The 24,785-nt window shown below is 32.9% G+C and overlaps 1 protein-coding gene and 1 long non-coding RNA gene across 4 annotated transcripts; both read left to right on the top strand.

Moving 5' to 3' along the window:
* Positions 1–2,542: 2,542 nt before the first annotated feature.
* Positions 2,543–16,004, top strand: LOC148603308 (uncharacterized). Of its 3 annotated transcripts, none has more exons than XM_088552586.1 (4): positions 2,543–2,630; positions 6,199–7,333; positions 9,222–9,320; positions 10,331–16,004. In XM_088552586.1, exons 2-4 carry the CDS (start codon positions 7,304–7,306, stop codon positions 11,312–11,314), a joined length of 1,113 nt encoding a protein of 370 aa, XP_088408712.1. In that variant the 5' UTR covers positions 2,543–2,630; positions 6,199–7,303; the 3' UTR covers positions 11,315–16,004. The 3 variants fall into 3 exon arrangements, with proteins under 3 accessions (XP_088408712.1, XP_088408711.1, XP_088408714.1); XM_088552585.1 differs by having other exon boundaries at positions 9,200–9,320; XM_088552588.1 differs by lacking the exon at positions 9,222–9,320.
* Positions 16,005–17,998: 1,994 nt separating this feature from the next.
* Positions 17,999–24,497, top strand: LOC148603307 (uncharacterized). Its single transcript, XR_015916691.1, has 3 exons — positions 17,999–18,066; positions 21,945–22,065; positions 22,725–24,497. It is a non-coding gene; the product is annotated as an uncharacterized LOC148603307 (long non-coding RNA).
* The last annotated feature ends 288 nt before the right edge of the window (positions 24,498–24,785 follow it).

Here is a 24,785-nt window from a genome sequence, read left to right as displayed (position 1 = left end):
GAAATTACCCCTGTTCCTCATAGTGCTGTGAAAAAAGTTCTCATCTTATTTTAAAAATTTAAACAGTTTCTGAAAGGAAAAACATTTCTGTACATTTTATAGGTGCATTTTGCTTCTTGTGATGTGAAGCCTAATCTCCATAATGATTTTTAAATATACCCCTATCTTGTGAAAACACTGGGATTTCCCATGCTATTTATAGACCCTTCACTTCCGGTGACCAGTACTGCACTGCAAGTCTGCTAACCCCACATGCCATTCTGAGGATTGTGAGCTGACATATGTAGAATCATGCTGATATATAGTCATCTGCAGGTTAAAGTTAAGGTAAAGTCCAGAGAAGCCATTGAATATTGTGAAATTAGCATAGAAGCCTATGGGAAGTGGAATTAGTGGTTTTTAGCCTTAAGATGAAGCCATGGCAAAATGAAAAGTTTCTTGAAATAGCTTTAAACTACTTGAAGATCTTGTTAACTTTGCCATGAGAGGAATACACTACAAAAATCCTTCAAAATATGCATTTTTTTAAGTTATAGGTCCAAATTATGGAAAATTGGTCTTTTTGGCTGATTTTTATGTCCTATCTTGTAAAAAGTGTAGAAAATTTAGTAAAAATATCAAATATTAAACTTTGAGGGCTATATTTACCTAAATATGGTAGTAATAAGCACTTGAAATCAAGTTTTGTGTAGATTTGAGCAAAAATTAGGTTAGAAATGAGGAAAAACTCACTTTCATTACTGCGGTTAAGGCCATATAAGCATTCCCCTATGGCAACATGGAAAATCCATTATTGAGCACTTTTTTTGCTTTAGGTGCCCTTTACTGGTCATGTTTTAATGTGAAAACACTGTATTTACAAATTTAAAGCCAAATATATCACCTTTTGTGAAAATTTAAAGATTTAGGATTTTTGACATGTGATCAAGAAAAAGGGGGAGGCATGTCAGAAATAAATTTTTAAAAATAGACCAATTTCTCAGAAAATGATTACTTTTAAAACTATTTCTTCATTAATATTGTTAAAAAACAAGTTGTGATTGATATTTTTTATTTGAAAAGTCAGAAAAAGTTCTTTGCAAATATTTAATGCATTTCAGTATGGTAGAATATTTTCACTTTTTTGCTCGCACAACTTGGTTACCCTATATTTAAAAATCAAATATTTAAAAAAGTGCTTGTCACATTTCACTGAAACTTTGCAAATGCATTCAGTATGTGTGTAGGAAGATACCTGTATAGTTATTTATTTTTTCTAAGACAAAAAGTGACTCTTTAGGTTACAGACCACCAATTCAACCAATGAGCATTTGGAACGTACGCAAAAATAGTCCTACGCAGAAATTACCCCTGTTCCTCATAGTGCTGTGAAAAAAGTTCTCATCTTATTTTAAAAATTTAAACAGTTTCTGAAAGGAAAAACATTTCTGTACATTTTATAGGTGCATTTTGCTTCTTGTGATGTGAAGCCTAATCTCCATAATGATTTTTAAATATACCCCTATCTTGTGAAAACACTGGGATTTCCCATGCTATTTATAGACCCTTCACTTCCGGTGACCAGTACTGCACTGCAAGTCTGCTAACCCCACATGCCATTCTGAGGATTGTGAGCTGACATATGTAGAATCATGCTGATATATAGTCATCTGCAGGTTAAAGTTAAGGTAAAGTCCAGAGAAGCCATTGAATATTGTGAAATTAGCATAGAAGCCTATGGGAAGTGGAATTAGTGGTTTTTAGCCTATAGGAAGCTTAATTTTTGATACATATAAAGTTTCAACATTTGTCATTATAGCTAGAAATCCAAACATGGGTTTTATATCCTTCGTTTTATTTGAATCAAATTTGGGCCATTTTATCATAAGCATTTTTTACTGTTAACAACTTACATGTATTGTAAAAGAGCAACTAAGGGAACCAAGGCTACAGCGGTAATCAAAAGAATGTAATCCAGGGACAAAGACCAGACATGGAAAACAGACACACACAACAAAGAACACAAAGTAACTAAAATCATATACAAAAAGTAACGAAAGCAAATGAGGAACTCGGACTCCACTAAAAACTAGGAGCATGGACCAGGTGCACCGGTAGGGTAAGCGTCCACTGCTTTTCTAGAAACACCCGCCGAGTTGCTCATAAAAAGTCAAGTCCGGGGTAGACAAACGAGGAAAGGAAAACTATGACCCGTTGAATAAATCAGCTTTCATGGTGCAGATGGATACACCATAACAATCCACGAGTTCATGATGACGGTCATAAAACATCAGTAGTGAAGACTTCAACCTTGTAGCAACATAACCCTGTTCCAGAAGCCTATTTGTTTAAGTTCTAGCACGATACAAAAAGTCTGCGTAGTTTCGGCAAGCTCTGGCATAACGTAAGAGTTGTGATCTGAACACTTCATACGCAGAAGCTGAAGGGATGTTGATGAAGTAAGAATTTCAGGCTCCTTTTTTTCAGAATGATTTTATTTAGGACCGAACTAGATAGAATACGAGTCAATATTCAATAAATTCCCTGTTCTCAACCGTTTCACTCCTTCGCCAATATTTTCCACATTGTTTGAAAAAAAAATCAAAATAGAATATGGTGACTTGTGATATAGTCAGAGTTTAATATAATAGGTATACTTATTTTGGTGGCAATTGTTGAACCACGTTTATTGGTAATGCAGTCATTTATTCCTCTTGTGGGCTGATGCATTGGCTCTACTGCAAACTATGTAACGACCGGACTTGGGTCTCTTTTATCAGAAATTCCCCGTGCAGGTCCGGGTGTTAAAAGAATAGGCCTGCAGCAGCGCTAAGCTTGTCGTAAAAGGCGACTAAATAGTACTCAGAACCATAGCCGGGGGCTAGGGCGCTTTGCCCACAGAGCAACTGTGATGTGTGCTCCTGGTGGTTGAATGGGGTACCCCTGGCATGTTACATGCTGGGGTGTCAGGCTGTAATACGGAAAACCTGACTGCGAACCATAGTGGTGCACCGTGTTGGGATAGATGCCACGTTCCTGGCAAGTTAAAGAACCCTACTGTGGTATTCTCCTGGAGTAGGAACCATAGGGCTCCACCACAGGAGGCTAAACTGCCTGACCCTACCCACCTCTCCCTATTTCCAGTGGCAATCAAAATTTGTCATCCCCATTGTCCTTGTGTCCGATCCCTTTTTCATTTCATCATCATTTCGTGTTCATTTTATCATCAATTTCATGTTCATCGTCTGAATATAGCTGAAATATTGCTGCTCGGACATTAAACCCCAACAAACAAACAAACAAATTTATCTGTAATGGAAATACTCTGTGGTAGGGTCTAAAATGTGTACAACATACCCGTACCTGTACCAACTTTTCCTTGTACCCAAATAAATTAAATGTTTAGCTTAAAATATTCATTCTTACTGTATGTTGGAAATTGAAAATTTCTTGAAAGAGTAATCAAGGGAACCAAGGTTATAGCGGTAATAAAAAAAATGTAATCCAAGGACAAAGACCCGACATGGAAAACAGACATACACAACAAAGAACATAAAGTAACTAAAATCATACTTACAAAGTAACTAAAACAAATGAGCAACTCGGACTCCACTAAAAACTTGGAGCATGGACCAGGTGCACTGGTCGGGTAAGCGTCCTCTGTTTTTCTAGAAACACCGGCCGAGTTGCACATAAAAAGTCAAGTCCGGGGTAGACAAACGAGGAAAGGAAAGCTAGGACTCGTTGAATAAATCAGTTTTCATGGTGCAGATGGATACACCATAACAATCCATGAAGAAAAGTCTGTTTCAGTTCATTTCTTGTCAAGAAATTAAAATGGTGTATGTTTTTTCTAATATGTTTTCTTCGATTGGTTTTCTGATCTCAAAAGGTCTAAAATGTGTAGCCTCACTGGAGGCAATTACAAACAAATTTCGTGTTGAAATAAATTTATTAAAATTATTGAAGCTCATCAACTTCAATTATGGGGTGAAATTAAAGATGGACCTATGCAATAAAAAATCCCTATCAACTGTGTTCTGATCATGATCAGGTCCTGTATATTTTTAAAATTTTTTTATGATTGGCATGACCCACTTGTGGTGATCTGGGACACCTCGGGAGGACACAACTTCGAATGGACCACAAGACTGTCAACATGGTCATAATTACTTATTCAGACAATTAGAACAGATAATTTTAATTCTCGTTTGACAGCTGAAAGGTATTAGCCAAGTGTTAAAATGCTTTAAAACCATATTTTCCGATGTAAACAATACAGACAGCCACAGCCGTAAAAAATAAAGCTGTGATGAAAGAAATGATTTCATTTTTCGTATAAATTCCTCCATAGAAAGTGCACCACATTGCAGAAGAGTGATATTTTGTGTTGTGTTAAAAATATACGCTTGGTGTACTGCCATCAACCATTTTTGTGTACTTTCGAGGTTTTTCATGATTTTTCAATAAAATCTGTATATTTATCCACTGATTGGAATGGTGCAACCAGAACTATAAAAAATGTTATTTTGAGCTTATTTAGTATACACAAATATCTTTTTGCATATCAACAGAATAAGGAGGTATATATGTCTTTCTATTTTTTACAAGAGAAAAGAATTTACTTACCTTAATGATTTTCTAGGGTATTTTCCCAAGAGAAACACTTGATCGTGTGATTTTTCGAAATTGAATATTCGTTGTCTGCAACATTCGTGAAATGCACATTTTACAGGAAAACAGGAGCAATCAAGTGGGTTTTTATATTTAGCAACATTATCAAATTATGCAACATAATAGCAATACAGGAGAAGAAACAATTTAAATCGTTCGAAATTGTGTCCTGTTGTAATTGCGTCCAGTTAGGCTTACCAGAGATACAGGATACAGGATGTTGGGGTTACACATTTTAGACCTTTCGATAGCAGAAATTTTTTTTTCGAAAAACATTTAAAGAAGAATTAATTCAAGCCTAACCATCATGTCATTTTGTAAATGTGTACCAACTTTCAGCTGAAATTATCAAGTAATAATGATGAAATTGGCATGATAGTATTTGGGTACTAGGGAAAGTTGGTACGTGTATGGGTTACACATTTTAGACCATACTTTCCTCTCTATCGCATTGATTAGTTGATTTAACTATTAAACATGTGACCCAACTATTTACTCATGACTCATTATGATGATAGTGAAATCAGAAAGATACAATGTAATGGTGACAATGAATGAATTCAAAAATTTTTGACATTAGTCCTGTCCTTCGAGATCTGTTGCACCATCACTGCATACATGTATTTATAAAATACATCTTGACCAATCAGGCACCTAGTGAACAATAGAAGTCTCAGAATGCCATACAGTTTATGAATTGGTCCATTCTAATTGGTAAAAAAAGTACTTAATTGCATTTAGGATATTATATGTACATGTGGATTCAGGATTGAGGCATTACTGTAAATATGTACAATGTACAACACATACATGTATACTGGGTTCTTACTGTATCACATTAGTTAATTTTTTTTTTAGACTGAGGAAAAACAAGCCTCTGGGAAGTGGATTTTTATATTGTCTAAAGGAGTACAACTTCTAATCTTTCATTGCATGAAACTAATTTTTCTGATGCAGTCTTTTACACTAGTAATTGCTTGTTAAAAGATGAAGTAAATTTATGTGTGGAAAAAAAATGTTCTTCTTATATAACTGTATTGAAAAAGAAATTCTCTTAAATTATTTGTATAAAAAATCTTGCAATTACAATTTGTAGGGACACACTTCAATGACTTTTCTATGAATCATGATAACTTCCTAATCAAAATTTCATCTTCATTGGACTTGACAATTTCCAAATATGACCATAGCAAAATTGAAAATGGCAGAAAATCATGTAAAATTTTGAGTTTGTCCGTAATTTTCCTGTCCATAAGAAAACTTGATAAACATTTGGTTTTAAAGTTTACACTTGGACGCTTGTTCAAGCACAAAAAAGTACTGAAAATGTGCATTGTTCAGTGTTAATGTTCTAGCAATACCAGACAACATATGAACCTATGGTATAATAGGAACAAAGTATACACTTTATTTATACATGTGCCAGCCTTTGCAGAAACATTTCCTAATGTTTTTATACCAAACTTTTTTTCAGTTGAAAGATTTACATGTCCATTTTCATTTGTCGTAGATATCAGTAATTTGTTTATTTTATTCTCTTTACAGAAACAAATTGACTTCCATCATGAGTTATCTAATTGACATGCAAGATTACCTTCTGAAAACATCCAAGTACATGTATCAGCTTCAACAGGATGGAATGCTTTGTGATGCCAAATTAGACTGTTGTGATGGAGAAGTTTTAGTTCACAAGATTTTTCTCATGTCATGTAATAGTGTTTACTTGCATGAACATGCGTTGATGGGTAGTGAAATTGTACCATATGTTATTCCAATGAAAGATTTCTCAATGAAGTGTGTATGTAATTTTGTTCAAGGCTTATATACAGGTCAGTTTTATGTCAGCCGTGGAAATGTTCTGGAACTTCTTGATCTATTTTCATTTCTAGGTGTGAATAAATTTTTGACATCTTTACAAGCTGTTATTGAAAAAATTTCAAAGTTAAAATTAGAGGTAGAGTGTGATGATAAAATACAAATAAATGGTGATGATCATTTAAAGAGCGGTGATTTGGCAATAAATTGTGTTAATAGTTCATTTAGAGGTGATTTGACAGCTGATTGTATACATAACCCCCATAGAAGTAAAGGACATGAAAATTCTGGGCTAAACAATCCGAGAATGCAGAATAAGCCTGTAATAAAAAAGTCAAAAAATACCCTACAACCCATCAGTGCTGAAGAGGATAAATTCCAACATGTATTACAAAATCAATTATGTGTTGTTAAACATGACTTGAATAAAAAGGCAATAGCAAAAGGGGTACTGTGTGCTTCCAAAGACAAATTAAAACAACAGAAAACACCTATTCCAGACATACCAGTAGATGAGAAACTTTCTAGTAGTTCATTACAGACTTTCGTAAATGAACGACGAAAATGTGAGAACCCAGAAGTTAGTCATGTGACTACAGTTTCTGAAGTAGTCAATCAGGTACAAGCTCTTTAAAGTCAAACACATGATCATGATTATGGCATTAAAAGAAGAGAACATGTTCAGATATCAGTAACAGATGAACCACTTGCCAATTTAGAGCCAGAAGAAAATATAACAGAAAATATTCTCCCAGTAGTGGAGCAAAATGTTCCAGAAAATACAAAGGAAGTCTATTTTGATGGATATAGCCTTTGGCAGACTAAACAGACAGAGATGTCAAAAGATGTCATCATCAAAGAAGAGGTTTGTTTTGTTTACATTTGTAAATATATCTCACTTTTCAAAGGGAGATTACTTTGCATTTTAAGAGGTTATATTTGTATATACCACTAGGCAGAGGATTATGACGACCTTTCCCATCCTCGAAAGAAAATTTGTGTTAAAAACTGCCAAAAAAACAACAACCTTAAAATGTATGATGTTTGGAATAAGATCCCCCTTTTAAAAATATCTAGTAATAAGCCTCATGACAGGATTGAATTTTTAAAAGGACAAGATGTTTGAATAAAAATACAGGATGAGCAAAAGGACAAAAAAGGGCAATTGATAGAAAAAGTTTAGTAAGATATGTTAAAAAAGTTTTTAAAATGAATCCAAGGACTGAAAGCATTGAAAATGTTAGTATGCAGGGTAAAATATTTTGTCTAACCCTCAAATGGAATTAAACAGTAGCTCCTTGATTAAAAAACATTTACCAGTATTTACAGTGTACATGCATGTCTTTCATATTTCAAATTTACATTTTTTTATGGCTATTGCCACCAAAAAATGTTGTTATAAATATGATTTCATTATCAGTATCCATTTTATTCCATACTTTGGTATGACAGAGAAAAAAATTGATAAACAGCTTTCTTGAATCCTTTAAATTTTGGGCTAGAATGCGACTGAGTGACATGGTGTGAAAGATAACAGGATTTTCATATATATGGATCCAGTGTGATATGGTTAGGGGGCTAGGATTAAATTTGAAAAAAAAGGCAGGATGACAATTTGGGTAAATAAAAGGCATGATGCATCTCTTGAAAAATCAGGATATATTTTTATTTGTAGACACTTTAATTTGTTTTAATTGTATATATCATGAAAAATAATCCAGAACTGACTGCAATCAAAAATGAGAAGTCAGGATAGTCTTAACCCCAAAAAAATATTCAGGACAAAAATTTGATCCTAGCCCCCCTCCTAAAAATCAAAGGGTGGCTTCCTTAACAGGTGTTTCAGTTTACATTTCTGTACTTAAATGATAATCATATGATGTTATCAGGCTAATGTTTACATATATGGAGTCCTATGTGACAATCATATATGAAGTGAGCTCCAAATATACAAACATGTACATTGGCTGTGTAATGGTACATTACTGTCAACTCTTATTTTATATTCTCCACTCTTCACTATGGAGACTTTGAAAGTGGAGTTACAATGTATCCATCCAATACTGGAGGGATGTCTATAGAAGCCATCATGTGACAAAATTGGATGGCTACTTGCTTATCTTTTGACTGCTACCCATTTTTCACAAATGGCTCAACTCAAGATTGCAAAATTTTCATCAGTTTACATGCTAATTATTCTTTTTTGCTTGCCACTTAAAATACTACTGACATCCCTCGTGGAGTCACCATTTCGAAATATGCTTTTAGTTTAGTTCTTAATTTACATGAACAAAATATATTTAATGATTCTTATACATGCAGTTTAGAATAATTTTGAGTTTCATGTATATACAGAAAAAATAAATGAAATGTTTTGGAATGAAGCTATTTAATTTTGTGGAGATACAGTGTAGTCACAGTGGAGTAAATGTCAAGAGTGGAGAATTTAAAATTTTGGCTGATGGTAGTGTATCTGTCTGTCCATCAGTCTGGCCATCTGCAATACATTTGTACTATGTGGCTGATGTTTTTTTCTGGAACAACTTGACCAATTGCTTCCTTATTTAGCATGATGTATTGTTTTGAGGTGTACATGTACATGTAGCTACTTGTGTACTATACACCATAACTGTCCTTTTGATTCAGTAAATTTGATAAGAGTTATTGGACTTAGTTTGACATTTCATCAGTGGCATGGCGTTAGTTTCTTTATTATTATACCATAAAATAGGAGATGTGGTATGATTGCAAAGGAGAAAGACATCCACCAAAAGCCAAGCAATGAACAATTAAACTTCTACAGGTCACCCTGTGGTCTTCAAATGATGGGCAAAACCCATGCCAAGCAAGCTGTAAGTAAGATATGAATGATGTGAAACTATTCATAAAAGACAAAAAATCATGTTCAGTTTACATTTAGGAACATATTTTGACTATTTAAGGAAATACTTGCATTTTCAAATTTCAGATTGTAAATAGATTTCATCCACAAGGTTGTAATGTACAAGTGAACAAATTTCGTGTACATCAATTAATTCATTTACCTTGGTTTGCTTAAAAACTTACTTCATGGAATTAAGAGGGTGTCCATGCAAAAACTGGGCAGTGGGTGGTACATTACAAATTTTGTTAACTAACAATAAAAGAGAAGTTTTAGATTAACTGCAATGATAAAAGAGAAATAAATTGCATAGAAAGCATTGAAATTCATTGCAAATAGGAAGATTTAATTTTAGCAAAATGTTGTTGGTTTGTTAGGGAACTTTTAAAATCGTTTTCTGAGCCAAACAGTGTCCATTCAAAACTAACTTGATACTTTTTGACATACACATATGTACATATGTTACATATATATATACATTACATTGGAACAAAAAAATCAGTTTGGTAAAAGTTACCCTGTGCCACTCATATCATAGAATCTGTCTGATGTTTACATGGACAGCCTCTTAGTGTGGTCTTTCCTTGATTGAATTTTCAAACCTGATGAACTTCAAAGTGTAATAGACAATTGACCAGGAGATTTACAATTTTAATTCTATCAGGTATGTAGATAATGAAAGAAGTTTAAATCTATTTGTCAATGGACTATCAGATACCTAAGACATACATATACATGTATCAATTAATGGTCATTCAATCAAGGAAGTTAACACTTTCACTTACTCACATACATTTAAACAGTCATCAGAACCAAGGACGGGGTACAAATATTGTGTATGGTACTTGATGTGTTTTATTGTCATATATTCATGTACAATTATGTTTTTCTCTCTTATTTTTTATGTTTGTCACAAATCATGAGATTCATATGACAATGAAAATGATATTTTTTATTTTGATTATATTTTTTATATTCTAGGAGAACAATACGCGGATAGATGATATTCAGGAAGACTTTGATGAGGACCATTCTGTATTACCAGGAAGGTTAGATCATAAGGTAGTCAAACCAGAAGAAAACAAAAATCAGATGTTCATTATAAAATGTTCTAACAGCCTTGACATTGGTACATTTGAAAACTTTGGATGGAAATCATGCATCTGTGAAATGTGTGGAAAGATGTTTTCTTCATCACAGAAACTTTCTAGACATCGGTATTCAGTTCATGCAAAAGTTAACAATGCTGAATATATAAAGTGTGAAATATGTGAGAAAAATTGTAAAAAAAAGAACATAAGCAGACACATAAATTTACATAAAAGTAAACCTTTTCCATGTGGCAAATGTCATAGATTGTTTTCTACAGATGACTTGCTCAAAAAACATTTGAAAATTCATACTGAAGAGAAACCATATGATTGCAGTATTTGTGGTCAAAAGTTCAAAAATAAATCAAAATTAAATTACCATGTGCTAGTGCACACTGCTGGTAAACCCTTCAAGTGCAATCAGTGTGGTGCAGCATTCAATAGATCGTTCAACTTACAAACTCACATGCAGCTTCATACGGGACTAAAACCACATTTATGTGAAGAATGTGGCGCGTCATTTGCAAGGAAAACTCAACTTCGTTTTCATCAGTTAAAACATAAAGGGGTACCAACATACACCTGTGATCAATGTAACAAAGGATTTTATTCTAAAAGAGTGTATGAGGAACACTTACATTTACATACAGGTGAGAAACCTCATGTGTGTAATGATTGTGGTAAGGCCTACAGGAGAAGAGAGGCTCTTAAAGACCATCAGGTGACGTGTAAAAGGTTGTTCAAATGTGGAGTTTGTAACAAAGAGTTCATAAATAGCAACCATCTTAATGAGCACATGGTAACTCATGCACAAACTGGAAGCTCAACAAATGACCATCTTGATGAGCATATGCACCATCATGCACAAATTTGAGGCTCAAAAAGTGACAATCTTGATGAGAATTTGGACATTCATGCACAAACTAGAACCTTGACAAGGGATCATCTTAATGAGCACATGGACATTCATGAAAGTTTGACAAGTGACCAACTTGATAAGCATATGGATACTCATTCACAATCTGGAGGCTTAACGAATGAGCACACAGACACTAATTTACTAACTGAAAACTTGATAAGAAACAGCCTTAATGAACACACAGACCTTCACATAACTAGAAGATCAGCATTGAGCCACAAAAATAGCACACTGATACTTATGTAAAAACTGACAACTCGTCTTCCATGAAACAAACTATGAAAATAAAAATACTTATGTTCTAACAACATGTACCACCTCATCATCATAACCATAACCCCCCCTCCAAACTGAGGTGTGTTGCCATACATGACTAATGGTAAAGTCATTCAAGGTAAGTTAACAAAATCAAATACATGTAAGTTAAACTTACCACCTCAGCTGGAAGCTAGTTAAAATACATATATAATTTTCCTTACCCATTTGAAAAAATAAGTCCAGAATAAAAATAACTTGTAGTAAATTTGATTTAATACTGAACAATTTTAGTTGCAACTAATTTCCTAGCTTCAGACAAATGACAGTGTATCCAGTATTATATTGGTATTACCTTGTCTGTCTGTCGTCACAATTATCTCGGCTCCCAAAGGATGGATTGATTTAAAATTTAGTTGTAGCTTTATAAAGATGGAGCATATGTTGTAGGTGATTTTCAGTGCTTTCTTATCACAATTTAGAAACTTGCCTCTCAGTGTCAAATATGCAACCAAGACGTATTTGTGTTTATATTAGACTGCATATTTGGTAGTTGGAGCAAGTCTCTGTGGTATGCTATCAACTTTCTGCTTTTCTACTTTATGTGACTTTGCCTTTTTCACTTTAGGCAGCAACCATTTGATTTTCTGGTTTGGGGGTGGGGTCTTTCTTCACCTAAAGTGAAATAACTTGTAATTTTTTTCAACCATCTATAGAAAACAAAATTCTTTTTTTTTATTTGTCATCTCACTCCAGCATAGCATCTTTCACATAATTTATTTTTTGTCATATTTCTTAAACAAATTTTCCCAAAACAATTTATACTCCTGAAATTCAAATGGTTGCTGCCTTATGGGGTGATAGAGAGAAGATTTGTCACAAAATGTGTCACATAAATATGGGCTCTTTATGGATGGATCAATGTGGTATGTGGTTTATATAAATGGGGCATACATGTACGCTGAAAAAGATCTTAATATCAACCTTCTCTTCGGGTCAGGGGCGGATCAAGGATTTCAGGTTGGGGCATTAAGATTTAATGCTGAATGAAGCGAGGCTAGACAGTTTTTTTGCGGTTCATGCAGTTTGCGAAAATGATTTCATAAAAAAAAAATGTTTCCGTTTTCCTCAATTTCAGAGGGAAAAAAAGGGGGTACACTAGGCACGCCAGTCGGATAACTGAGATTCAAATCTGTTTTATGAATTGCAAATATTGCATGATATATCAAAATGTATATGATATATGCATCGTAAAAATAATGTAGAAGGTGGTAATACTAGATAAATTAGAAAATAAAAAAAAATATAAATTCACGATAATGTAATGCAGATGAATCAGATATATCAGTATCATTCATGTTCAGAAAAAATGTATTTACGTAATTCAGGTCCGGACCATAAAATACGACAAGAGGGACGATTTGCCGTCTTCTTTCCTCTCATTCCTATTTTACCACCACTGTCCCAGGTTGGGGGGAGGGTTGAGTGCTCACAAACATGTTTATCATACTTTATGTGTGTTAGCCCATATTGGAGACCGTGTGGTGACTAGTAGGAATTTATTTGTTCATTGCTTTGAATTTGGTAGATGAAAATTTTACTGGCATACCACATCTCCTATTTTGATATTAAAGATTCAAGTACCAGACCATTTGAAATTCAGACACTGCCTATGGTAAGGTGATTCATGCTGAAGAAAAAAATCCATGGAACAAACGATGCTTTTTCGGTCTACATATACTATATATTTATGTGACAATAGCCCTTTCTGTATTTAAATCTGTTCTCATGAGAAAACTACACTTCAAAACCCCACTAAAATCAACCAAATCAAACCAAATCGAGAACGATAACTCTTGCAAAGTGCTAATTTCATGTACAATCTATATGCATTTCATATCAAAAGCCCAACACCCAAATGAAAAACCAAGACTGGTTATTACCTGTTTCTGAAGAGAAGTGAATTCCGTGAGTATTTGACATGCCTGAATCATATACTGTTTGATTTTTATGAAACTGCTTAAAAGATGCTAAGTGATAATTACTAACCATAAAAAATGACAAGAAATGTACTATAACTTAGCAATAGTAAGTAGTATTTGGAACAATGAAATATTGATTTTGAGTATACAAAAATGCAGGTGTTGTAATGATGATAATTTAAGTTGACGTGTTTCGTAAAACATACACTGAAGAGGATAAGGAGTAACAAGTATTCACATGTAAGTTTCTGTTTTCACATGTACGTTTCTGTATTCACTTGTAAGTTTCTTTTTTTCATGCCAAAATGACTTGCAAATACCTTCTGCAGCCTATTGCTAGTGCATGGGATAAGAATGTCGTCTGTGGCTACAATTAATAGAAGGCATCCTTCAAGCAGAACGGTGTCGCACAAATAAAGGTTACAACTCTTTTTCGAGATTTTTTAGCCTAAATGTTGGATATTGTCTTACAAGATTTATATGGATAAAACAAACGGATTTTTCCGTGGAAGGAACTTGAATACACATCTGAATATATATTCTGATACATACTACTGTAATTCTGCTTACGTTGTATCGAAGCATACTGTAAATCTCAAGACATTTTGACTTAATTTGCTCCTAAGGTTAGCTACAATGCTGAATTGCAACTCTATGCGTACGAACACCCGTCCTTCCGTATTCAAACGTTTTATCTGTATAAATATAATCCAAGTACCTGTAACTGTCAGCCGTGGGTAGTTGAATGCATTGAATAGTTGGCTAAGTATACACGTACCTGGCATTTATGCTGTTCTTTGAATATGCTCTTTGTCTTCCAGGTGAAAGAATTTTTGACGACGTTTAAACATTTCGAGAAATACCACCAGAGTATTTATATTAATGAATTATAATATTTATTAGTTTTTTTTAATAAAGCGATCACACACAATAATGACGGTGGCTTCAATTGATATACCGGTAGTACAACAACAATAGAAATTTTGAATAAAAAATTACCAGCATTGAGTCGAAAGCAATGGCACAAACATATTACTCAAAGACTGTGTGAAGTTCATAATTCCGTAATAGTTATGAACATTATACTTCGTTGTATGTGATATTTTTCCTTGAATTTTTTGTCATATGTATATTACTCATTTTTCTCAAGTATTGATGAACACATTCATTCTCTTTTTTTGACCTTTTGTTATTGATGTTATACCATGGTATTTTGATAGCTATATTTAGCATTGTGTATTTTGAGGTATGTTCTAATTTTTGACATAGGGAGTACTCGATTATTATCACTTTCGTTTTATATCGATTTTCTGTTTCTGAATGTGACATTGGTTTGATAGTGCACCACAATCTTAATCGTATTTCTATGTATCCATCGTTGTGTGAAACCTCACTAAATATTTTTTATGATTTTGAGATACTTTTTCTGTTAACTGTTCAAGTTTTGCTTTTAAATTTACACTTTATTTTGACATTTTTTATTGGATTGTACTATTTTTCTTTTTCATCTTTGAAAATTCATTTGTTAATTTTATGGCTATGTTTTTTAAAGTTCATTGTGGTTTTTCATTGACATTTTGCATATGTCTTATTTAGGTTTTGTATAGTTTTTTCAATTAGTACATTTTCCCTTTTAGTTTCTTTTTATAGCTTTTTACCGCATGTAGTCACACTATCAACAGTCATTTTAACGTAACATCTTTTCGTCATGCATTTATTATGCAACTGTGTTTTGACCATGAACCATGGATTTTGTTACAATGAATAATTGACCTTTTTATTTGACTTCGGTTATGCTACCTGTCATGCTCCAAACAGAATAGGCTGAAGTCTTTAAAGTCGCTAATGGCCAAATATTCTTTGTCACTGATTTTGGCTTATTTTGTATAACCCGGAACCAGATTAAACAACTGGCAATGGTTATATATATATATATATATATATATATATATATATATATATATAGTAATATTACATAAAATCAATGCTAACCTATCATTTCACTTTTTAATGTAAACTTCCTGTTCTCATACAAGCAAACAAACACACATTGTCATGTGTATGATATTTTAAAAAAATTTTGGACTCCAGGGAGCTTCTTGTTTTTTTTAGGTTTTCATTTCACAAGGCAAACTCAAAACTGAAATTTACGACAACAGGAAATATTTTCCTTTCCCTTCCTTGACAGGGACGTTACTTTGGTTTCTTTATACGGTGTATATATTCCCATGTTTGGAGCGATGTTTTATGTAACCTCTGAATCTCCGGTAAATTGTTAAGTCGAGGTTTTTGTTACCACGAATTAGTTTCAAGAATTTAAATAATGAACGTAAAGTTAAGTTGTAATTGTCGTAACTTAATAAAAAAATGAGATTTCTTGTCCTTGTTATAATGGTTATGTAAAACATAAAGCTCGAAATTTTTTAAATATTGTAAATATTTTAATAAACTTATTCATAAGAATTATCTTCACTGTATGATTGTTAACTGTCTGAACTGTGTTTTTATTGGTTCGAATATTAACACTCTTTTTGATAAATTAAAATATTAATTAACTTTATTATACATCTTGTCAATTTGCCGAATTTTGATTGGTTCAATACCAGGGTAATATTCTGCTCTATCACATAGTACAGCGAGTGATAATGTTTTGTTTATTACTTTCTTCTCGTGAAAAGCTAAACTGGTTCCGACATAAATTAGGTACCGGTTCAATCTTATTCAGTTTTGTGTTTGATGCAGAGACCTATGGTAACAGTGGATAAAACAGTAAGCAAGAATACTTAAAATAGTAAAACCAAAAAAAGCAAAAACAAAAAAAAAACAAAAAAACAAAAAACAAAAACAAATACTCCCCCCCAAAAAAAAACAAAAAAAACAAAAAACGAACAAACAAACCAAGAACCAAAACAAACGATACAAAACAAAAACAAAAACAAAAAACAAAACAAACAAAACAAAAACAAAAAATACAAAAAAAAAAACCCAACAAAAAAGCATCTTATTGACATTTATGTTTGTTAGCAGGGGAAATGCCCACCGCCTGTACATTTAAGGAGGTAGACCTTGGGTAAGGGACACGACTCTTAAAAATCATTGGAACGTTTGTATATACCATTTTACAACAATTTTGTGTAAGCGTCTAATTAACTTGGATTCATTTTATTCTGCTTCAAACGAAAACTTGAGAGGTTTTGGTGAAATTGAACATGATGCAAACATATCACCGATTTCACAGGTTATGTCCCTTACCATAGGTCTATCTCCTTAGTTAAGGTCACAAAAAGGGGTATCACTCACTTTTGATGTCAACAGTTTCAGATTAATGCAAACTTAAAAAAAAATGAAACAACTCTAATGAAGATGATAAAGACATCAGACAACATACACAACTGGTTGTTATGGCCTCCTTTCAAAAAGAATGAAAATAGAACATTCGGTATTAGAAAATAAAAATAGAAAGTTTGTTTCCCCAAAGCACATTTTGTACGAAGATCTTTTTTTTCTTAGACTTGTTATGATATGTTTTCCTAAATCCTGTCGGATGGGTTTGTTATTGATAATTTTGTCTGAGAAAACTAGTGTGCATATCTGTTGGTTTTGGTATTTGAACTACCCTACCGGAGCACCTAGTCCATGCTCTCAATTTTTAGTGGCGTCCGAATTGCTCATTTGCTTTTGTTACTTTGTTTGTATGGTTTTAGTGTTCTTTTTTTGTGTATCTGTTTTCCATCTCTGGTCTTTGTCCCTGAATTACATTCTTTTGATTACCGCTATAACCTTGGTTTCCTTGATTACTTTTACAGAAATAGCGAGTTCTATTTCGAGGTAGGTGCAGATATATTGTCTTTTGTCCTATTTGTTAAGGTGTTTGTATTCTGTATTTATCTCAAGAGGAGTTAAATCCGAATGCGACAGGTTTTTAAAGTTCGTTTTACCAATGTCCCAAATTAGAGTAGGGTTGAGCGTTCACATATATAGTTAACATACTTTATGTGCCTCTTTAAAGTCCAGTGGTTGTCGATGTTTTGAATTTCATTGTTATTCGTTTTGTGTTTTTCTTCTATAGATTAGGTCGATTTTCGTCTTTTATGAATAATTTCACATCGTTTTCTTGGGGCTTTTTTCAACTTGCTTTATGATATGGGCTGTGTCCGTATTGATGACCGTGTGTTAACTAGTAAAATTTTAATTGTTCACTGCATGACATTTGTAAGATGACTATCTTATTGACAATCATATTTTATATTGAATAATTAAGAGATGCTTAGTGATAATTAATAACCATACAAAATCACAGGGAATGTACTATAACTTAGCAATAAATATTTGTATTTGCATGATGATATTTTGATTTTAAGTATAGAAAAAAAAATCACGTCTTATAAAGCAACAGCTTGTTGATAATTGAAGTTAACGTGTTTCGTAATACATACACCGAAGGGGATAAAGAGTAACAAGTATTCACATGTAAGTTTCTGTTATGTAGTCTTATAACGAGCCCATGTGCCTGAATCGGAAACTGGGTAATGTTCAGTGCTAACCGACCATTTCATGTAACTTCCCGTTGTTATACAAGCAAGAAACACACGTATAACATTCGTGTATGATATTTAAGAGGTACATTTTCATCTCGTATGAAGCTAGAACTATGACGCTATGACGGTAAACACGGCACAGGTCTGTGGAATGGAGTATTAATATATAATTATGCAAATCAAAGCGAATATTAAGTACTGAAATTACGAGTGCAAGTAGTCGTTAACAATATTAGCGACTTAAACATAATCTATTTTTTGTTATTTTCTAATTCATCCAGTATTACCAACGTCTGTATTACCTTTCATTGCATATATCACATCCATTTTGATATATCAGGGAATATTTGCAATCAAAATATATCTGTATCTCAGTTAATGGCCAAACGTCATAAAGATACTTCCAATCTGTTTTAACAGACCCATTTCTCAATACTTATCGTTACCCTTATGATATTGTTGCGCTGGATAACCCTGACTTTTTCAAATTTCAAATACTCTGCTGAAATTGTCCCTAAATGTTTGACCTTAAATAGAGCTAATAGGGACAGTTTCAGTTGTGCTTTTTTATTTGGAGGTTTCCATTTCACAAGGCAAAGTCAAAACTGAAATTTACGACAACAGAAACGATTTTCCTTTCCAATTATCAATTTTGCCATCCTCGACGGGGACGTTACTTTGGTTTCTTTTTAACGGTGTATATGTTCCCATGTTGTAGCGATGTTTAACGTAACCTCGGTATCTCCAGTAAATTGTTAAGTCGAGGTTTCCGTTACCATGAAGTAGTTTAAAGAATTTAAGTATTGAACGTACAGTTTAGTTGTAATTGTCGTAACTTAATTAAAAAAAATGAAGTTTCTTATCATTGTTTTAATGATAATATAAGATATAAAGCTCGATAATTGTAAATATTGTAAATATTTTAATAAACTTACCCATAAGAATTATTTTCACTGTAACTCTTTGAACTATGTTTTTATTGGTTCGAATATTGACACTCTTTTTGATAAATTAAAATATTAATTAACTTTATTGTACTTCATGTCGAATTTTGATTTGTTCAATACCAGAGTAATATTCTGTTCTATCAAATGGCACAGATAGTGATAATTTTTTATCTGTAACTTACTCGTGAAAGGCTAAACTGGTTCCGATATAAATTAGGTTCCGGTTCAATCTTAGTCAGTTTTGTGTTTGTTGGAGATTCGATATGGGCAACGTCCATATCAATAACTGATTTAACAATAATAGACAATAGGCAATATTTATTAGCTCAAACACATTTACATTAAATGATTATGGCATGTAATATAAAGAAGTACACAACAACATATTAACACATACTGGATAATCATACATATGAATATTTTCATGAGCTTAATGTGACAGTGGTTTAACTTTACAGAAATATTTTTACATTTATTGTGATTCCCAACATTCTTTCATAAAGTTTATTGTTAACTTAAGTATGCTGTATGAGCTGCTTTTTAGTAAGTAAATTAATTCTTTCATTTAGAAAAATGAATTTAAATACGAAAACTACTGATTTTTTTTCAATTTTTCAATTGTTTTCTCTATTGTGTATAATGAGATCATATTGAGAAAAAATGGTGTTCGTCCTCAATATCACCATTATTACATGAACTACAAATTCTTTTATATTTGTCTATAAATATATATATCTCCCCTTTCTATTGCTAAATCATGGGCACTAATATTGAATTTACAAAGAATGGATCTGTCAGATTTAGTTTCATAATGTCTAGATAAGCAGGTCGTTTCGAAGGCGTGTAGAATTTTCGAAAAAGATAATAATAATTAAAACAAAAGAATCTTATTGACATTGATGTTTTTGAGCAGGGTATAGACCCAGCGTCGTTCAATTTATTAAAGGTCACACAAAGAGGTGTGACTCACTTTTGACCTTAGCAGTCTCAGATTAATGCAAACTATAAAGAAAATGAAACAACTTTAATGAAGATGATAAAGACATCAGACAAACATACACAACTGATTGTTATGGCCTCCTTTCAAAAAGAATGAAAATAGAACATTCAGTATTATAAAATAAAAATAGAAAGTTTGTTTCCCCTTGAAAGCACATTTTGTACGAAGATCTTGTTTTTCTTAGACATGTTATGATATGTTTTCCTAAATCCTGTCGGACGGGTTTGTTATTGATAATTTTGTCTGAGAAAACTAGGTGTGCTTATCTGTTGGTTTTGGTATTTGAACTACCCTACCGGTGCACTTGGTCCATGCTCCCAATTTTTAGTGGCGTCCGAGCTGCTCATTTGCTTTTGTTACTTTGCATGTATGGTCTCTCTGGTCTTTGTCCCTGAATTACATTCTTTTGATTAACTCTATAACCTTGGTTCCCTTGATTACTTTTACAGAAATAGCGAGTTCTATTTCGAGGTAGGTGCAGATATATTGTCTTTTGTCCTATTTGTTAAGGTGTTTGTATTCTGTATTTATCTCAAGAGTTAAATCCGAATGCGACAGATGTTTAGAGTTCGTTTTAACAATGTCCCAAATTAGAGTAGGGTTGAGCGTTTACTTATATGTCTAACATACTTTATGTGCCTCTTTAAAGTCCAGTGGTTGTCGATGTTTTAAATTTTCATTGTTATTCGTTTTGTGTTTATTAATATATTAGGTTGATTTTCGTCTTTTATGAATAATTTCACATCGTTTTTATTTTGGTGCCTTTTTCAACTTGCTTTATGATATGGGCTGTGCCCATATTGATGACCGTGTGTTAACTAGTAGGATTTTAATTGTTCATTGCTTGCAATTTGTTAGATGATTATCTTAGTGACAATCATACCACATCTATTTTTATATTGAATAACTAAGAGATGCTTAGTGCTAATTAATAGTTATAAAATATTGAGGAGGAATGTATTATGACTTAGCAATAACTATTGTACTTGCATAATTATATTTTGATTTTCAGTTTATAAAAAAATGCACGTTTTGTTAAACAACAGCTTGATGATAATTGAAGTTGACGTGTTTCGTATGTAATTGTTTTTGTTCATAACTAAAAAGGACTTGCAAATACCATTTGCATCCTATTGCTATTGCATCAGATAAGAATGTCTTCTGTGGCTACAAATAATCAAAGGTACCATTTTAGCATAATTTGTAGTACAAGTAAAGGCTCAATTTTTATAAATGCTGCTATTCTGAAATATTAGAATCAGTGACCGGTACATCATGATGATTTCTTTTAAAATAATGGGATATTTTTATCCAAAATGTAGTTGAAAGGTTGCATTTTAAAACGTAAACCTTGAAACATGACAGTATGACCGAGGCTTATGGTAACAACACAATTAGTTTAAACATATTTTATTGTTCATAAACAAGGATGGATGAGGTACAAGTTTCACAACTTAGATACACATTCTCCATTGACAACACAATTACCGAACACTAATGCGATTCATAATCAAGTCAAGTCCAAAATCTTGCAAAATAGATATTATACCACCGGATCAAAGCAGCTGGTACCGCATGATCCCGACTTAGTACCGGCACTTCAGACGAAACAGCGGTTTAATCTAGGTTTTACAGCGCGCTTAATCTCCCATTTACTTTGCGGCGTGACTATACCAGTGTTGATTAAAAAGCATTTGCATGCTATTGTCATAATCGGTAAATCAGCGTCAGATTAGCATAAAGTACATTTTACATAAAAAAAACAAACAAAAAAACTGAGTACCTTTTAACTAAGGACTGATATCGAAAAAAAAATTTTGTAAGAGACCTTTTAAAACGTATTTCCTTATACCCTTGATTCAGGAGTCTGTTACGCAGATATTTCTGGTGTTTAAGGAAATCCGAGTAGTTAGTACATGGTCTAGCGTAGCGATTGTGAAATATAAACACCATATGCAGGAGACGAAGGGATCTTGCTGCACAGGTAAAGAAAATTTATTAATTAAATTGAGTTAAAGTTGTATCGTTTACCATAATTTTAGTGTGAGATGAACTCAAATTCGAGATGTAGATCCAAAAAAAGATGCAGAACAAGCTGTTTCTATAGTCCCTTCAAACGAGATTTCAATTTATCATATATAATGTAGTGTAAAGAGTTGAGAAGTCAAAAAGGAGAGAACTAATTTCCGAAAAAAAAATGGGAGTAATAGGTGTCCTTGTAAGACTGAAAACAGTTTTTGCAGCTATGCGTATGGAAGCTAAGAGTTTCGAAAGATGTTTGGTAATACATTTTGTAGATCTAGCTATGAAGCTTTCTTTGTTTTGATTTTTGTGGATCTTTGGAATCCTGAACATGAATTGAATATCACAATCATCATATATAGTAGAGACCAAAGAAGGATAGCACAGATTAATGGTTTTCTACTATTTATTCTTCGGAGAGTGTGGTAGCAATGTAATTCTTACAACTACCTTTGATATAACCATTTGATGAAATGTGTCTTGCAGACAAAACTGACGTTCTTTGGGTTTGTCTGCTGGAACGACAGCATTATGTCAGAAATATTTTGTAAAATTCAAGATATAGTAAAGTATCAGAAATTATGGATACAAAATTTATTTATCTATCAATTTGTCTTTCAGAATATGCATTATCCTCGAAAATAACAACGTTCCACAGAAGAAATACAAATACTATTTTTTGTAGACAGTTCTAAGATTGTGTATCTCTATATACTTTAAATTGAACAAACGCCATTAAGGATGTCTACCGTTAAAATATATTTTATTCAGATAGTAGCTGTAACAATGGTTTTAGTAATATTTGTAAGTTATATCATGCACTTTGATAGTCGTGTTCAAAGAAGGATTAACATGGAATCATATGTTCAATATTTTGTCAAAGACACCATTGTGTATGAAAACCTTACATGGAAAACACCTTCGTTATTTAGGATTGAATATGTGGTCAATGCTACCATTATTCATCCCCATGGACTAGTCTTTAACAAAACTAAACCTTTCTGCTTTGGCAAATGGTACTGGTGTAAAGATGAAAACAAAATACATCACGTAAAAACCTCTAATAAAGTATTTGATTCTCACGCGTACAGCTTAGTTCAGATTTGGGATCATTCTTTCCAACATATAACATTTGATACAATACCACGTGTTGTTTTATCATGTCTGTGGCTCACACGACGTCCATTGATACGTATAATTATAATGAACAAACTCCAGGAAGAACTAACTAGATTATTTTGTGATTTACACGAGAGTAGATTTTATATTCTCACCGGAACCACAACCTTTTTGTCGATCCTCGTTCCTTTCTTTGGAGATACAGATTTATCAATGTGGTTACTACCACCAAAATCAATGACCTCACTAGGAAACCAAACAAGGATTGGTAACGATATCATATATATAGCGCGAGTCAAAGGAAGAAAAAGATCGGTAAGAAATGAAAAAGAAGTTTTGTCAACAATACAAAAAGTGTGGCCAAATGTGAAAGTAGTATTCCCTGTAAAAAACTGGAAGGTAAATAGAAAAAACCTTCGAAAATGCTAGAGTTATTATTGGACCGCATGGTGGTGCATTTGGGAATATGATATTTGCACCAGTTAATTGCACTATAATTGAATTCTTACCATTAACATCATTGAAACTTCAAAACGTCAATGAAAGACCATGCTTCTTTGGACTTGCACATGCATTCGGTTTCACTTATTTTGCGTTAGAACCTGAAGTATTTCATTTTTACAAGCCAATGGTTATGTCGATTTCAGAACTCGAGAAAGGTCTGAAGAAAGCTGCTGATTTATTATAAACATGTAGTGTCAGACTTGTTTGACCCCAAATGTTATCAGATTTTATTAATCATGAATATCAAAATTTTCATTATTACATATTTCAACATAAATAAAACGTCTAGGCTTCAATCCTTGTGTTAAATATGATAGAACCTTCGGTAATGGATTTTTGCTTACTATTTCGATAATTTTGGATTTAGATCTGTATATATTTTTGATGCATATGAGAGGTTACTGCTTGACACATGTTTACAATATATTGGAAGGATGAGGGTCCATAAGACCTTTTCCTGCCTACTTACATAACTGGTAAAAAACTTATCATAACTTCGGAAGAAAACTAGATAATGATGTAATTTAGTTTGTAAATTTTCAGTTTTATGCATAATCTAAAGTGTAACGACTGATAGACTAATGCACAACAACCGTCTGGAAAGCTATTCCGTAAATTAAATAGTATTTTTTTCACTCTTTTGACAACTATTTTATAGTGAGATCCAGCGTTAACAAAACAAAAAGATTTAATCTGAAAGTGTGCATTTATCCTTTTTTTCTACAGGACAAAGGATTTTATGGTTAACGCTAGATCGCTATGTGCATTTAGGTTACAGACCACCAATTCAACCAATGAGCATTTGGAACGTACGCAAAAATAGTCCTACGCAGAAATTACCCCTGTTCCTCTTAGTGCTGTGAAAAAAGTTCTCATCTTATTTTAAAAATTTAAACAGTTTCTGAAAGGAAAAACATTTCTGTACATTTTATAGGTGCATTTTGCTTCTTGTGATGTGAAGCCTAATCTCCATAATGATTTTTAAATATACCCCTATCTTGTGAAAACACTGGGATTTCCCATGCTATTTATAGACCCTTCACTTCCGGTGACCAGTAC

The sequence above is a fragment of the Perna viridis genome, chromosome 11 (genome assembly GCF_037379345.1).
Source record: "Perna viridis isolate PV_CMFRI_1.1 ecotype Kerala chromosome 11, ASM3737934v1, whole genome shotgun sequence".
Classification (NCBI taxonomy): Eukaryota; Metazoa; Mollusca; class Bivalvia; order Mytilida; family Mytilidae; genus Perna; species Perna viridis.
Note: the sequence above shows the minus strand (reverse complement) of the source record. Positions and strands in the feature narration are given on the sequence as shown.

Bases quoted from the DNA above. Each gene is read 5' to 3' on its own strand.
- LOC148603308 (XM_088552585.1), top strand. From the start codon at position 7,236: ATGTTCCAGAAAATACAAAGGAAGTCTATTTTGATGGATATAGCCTTT. The intron at 7,334-9,199 runs GTTTGTTTTGTT...ACCATAAAATAG, and splicing joins ATGTCATCATCAAAGAAGAG to GAGATGTGGTATGATTGCAA. The intron at 9,321-10,330 runs GTAAGTAAGATA...TTTATATTCTAG, and splicing joins AAACCCATGCCAAGCAAGCT to GAGAACAATACGCGGATAGA.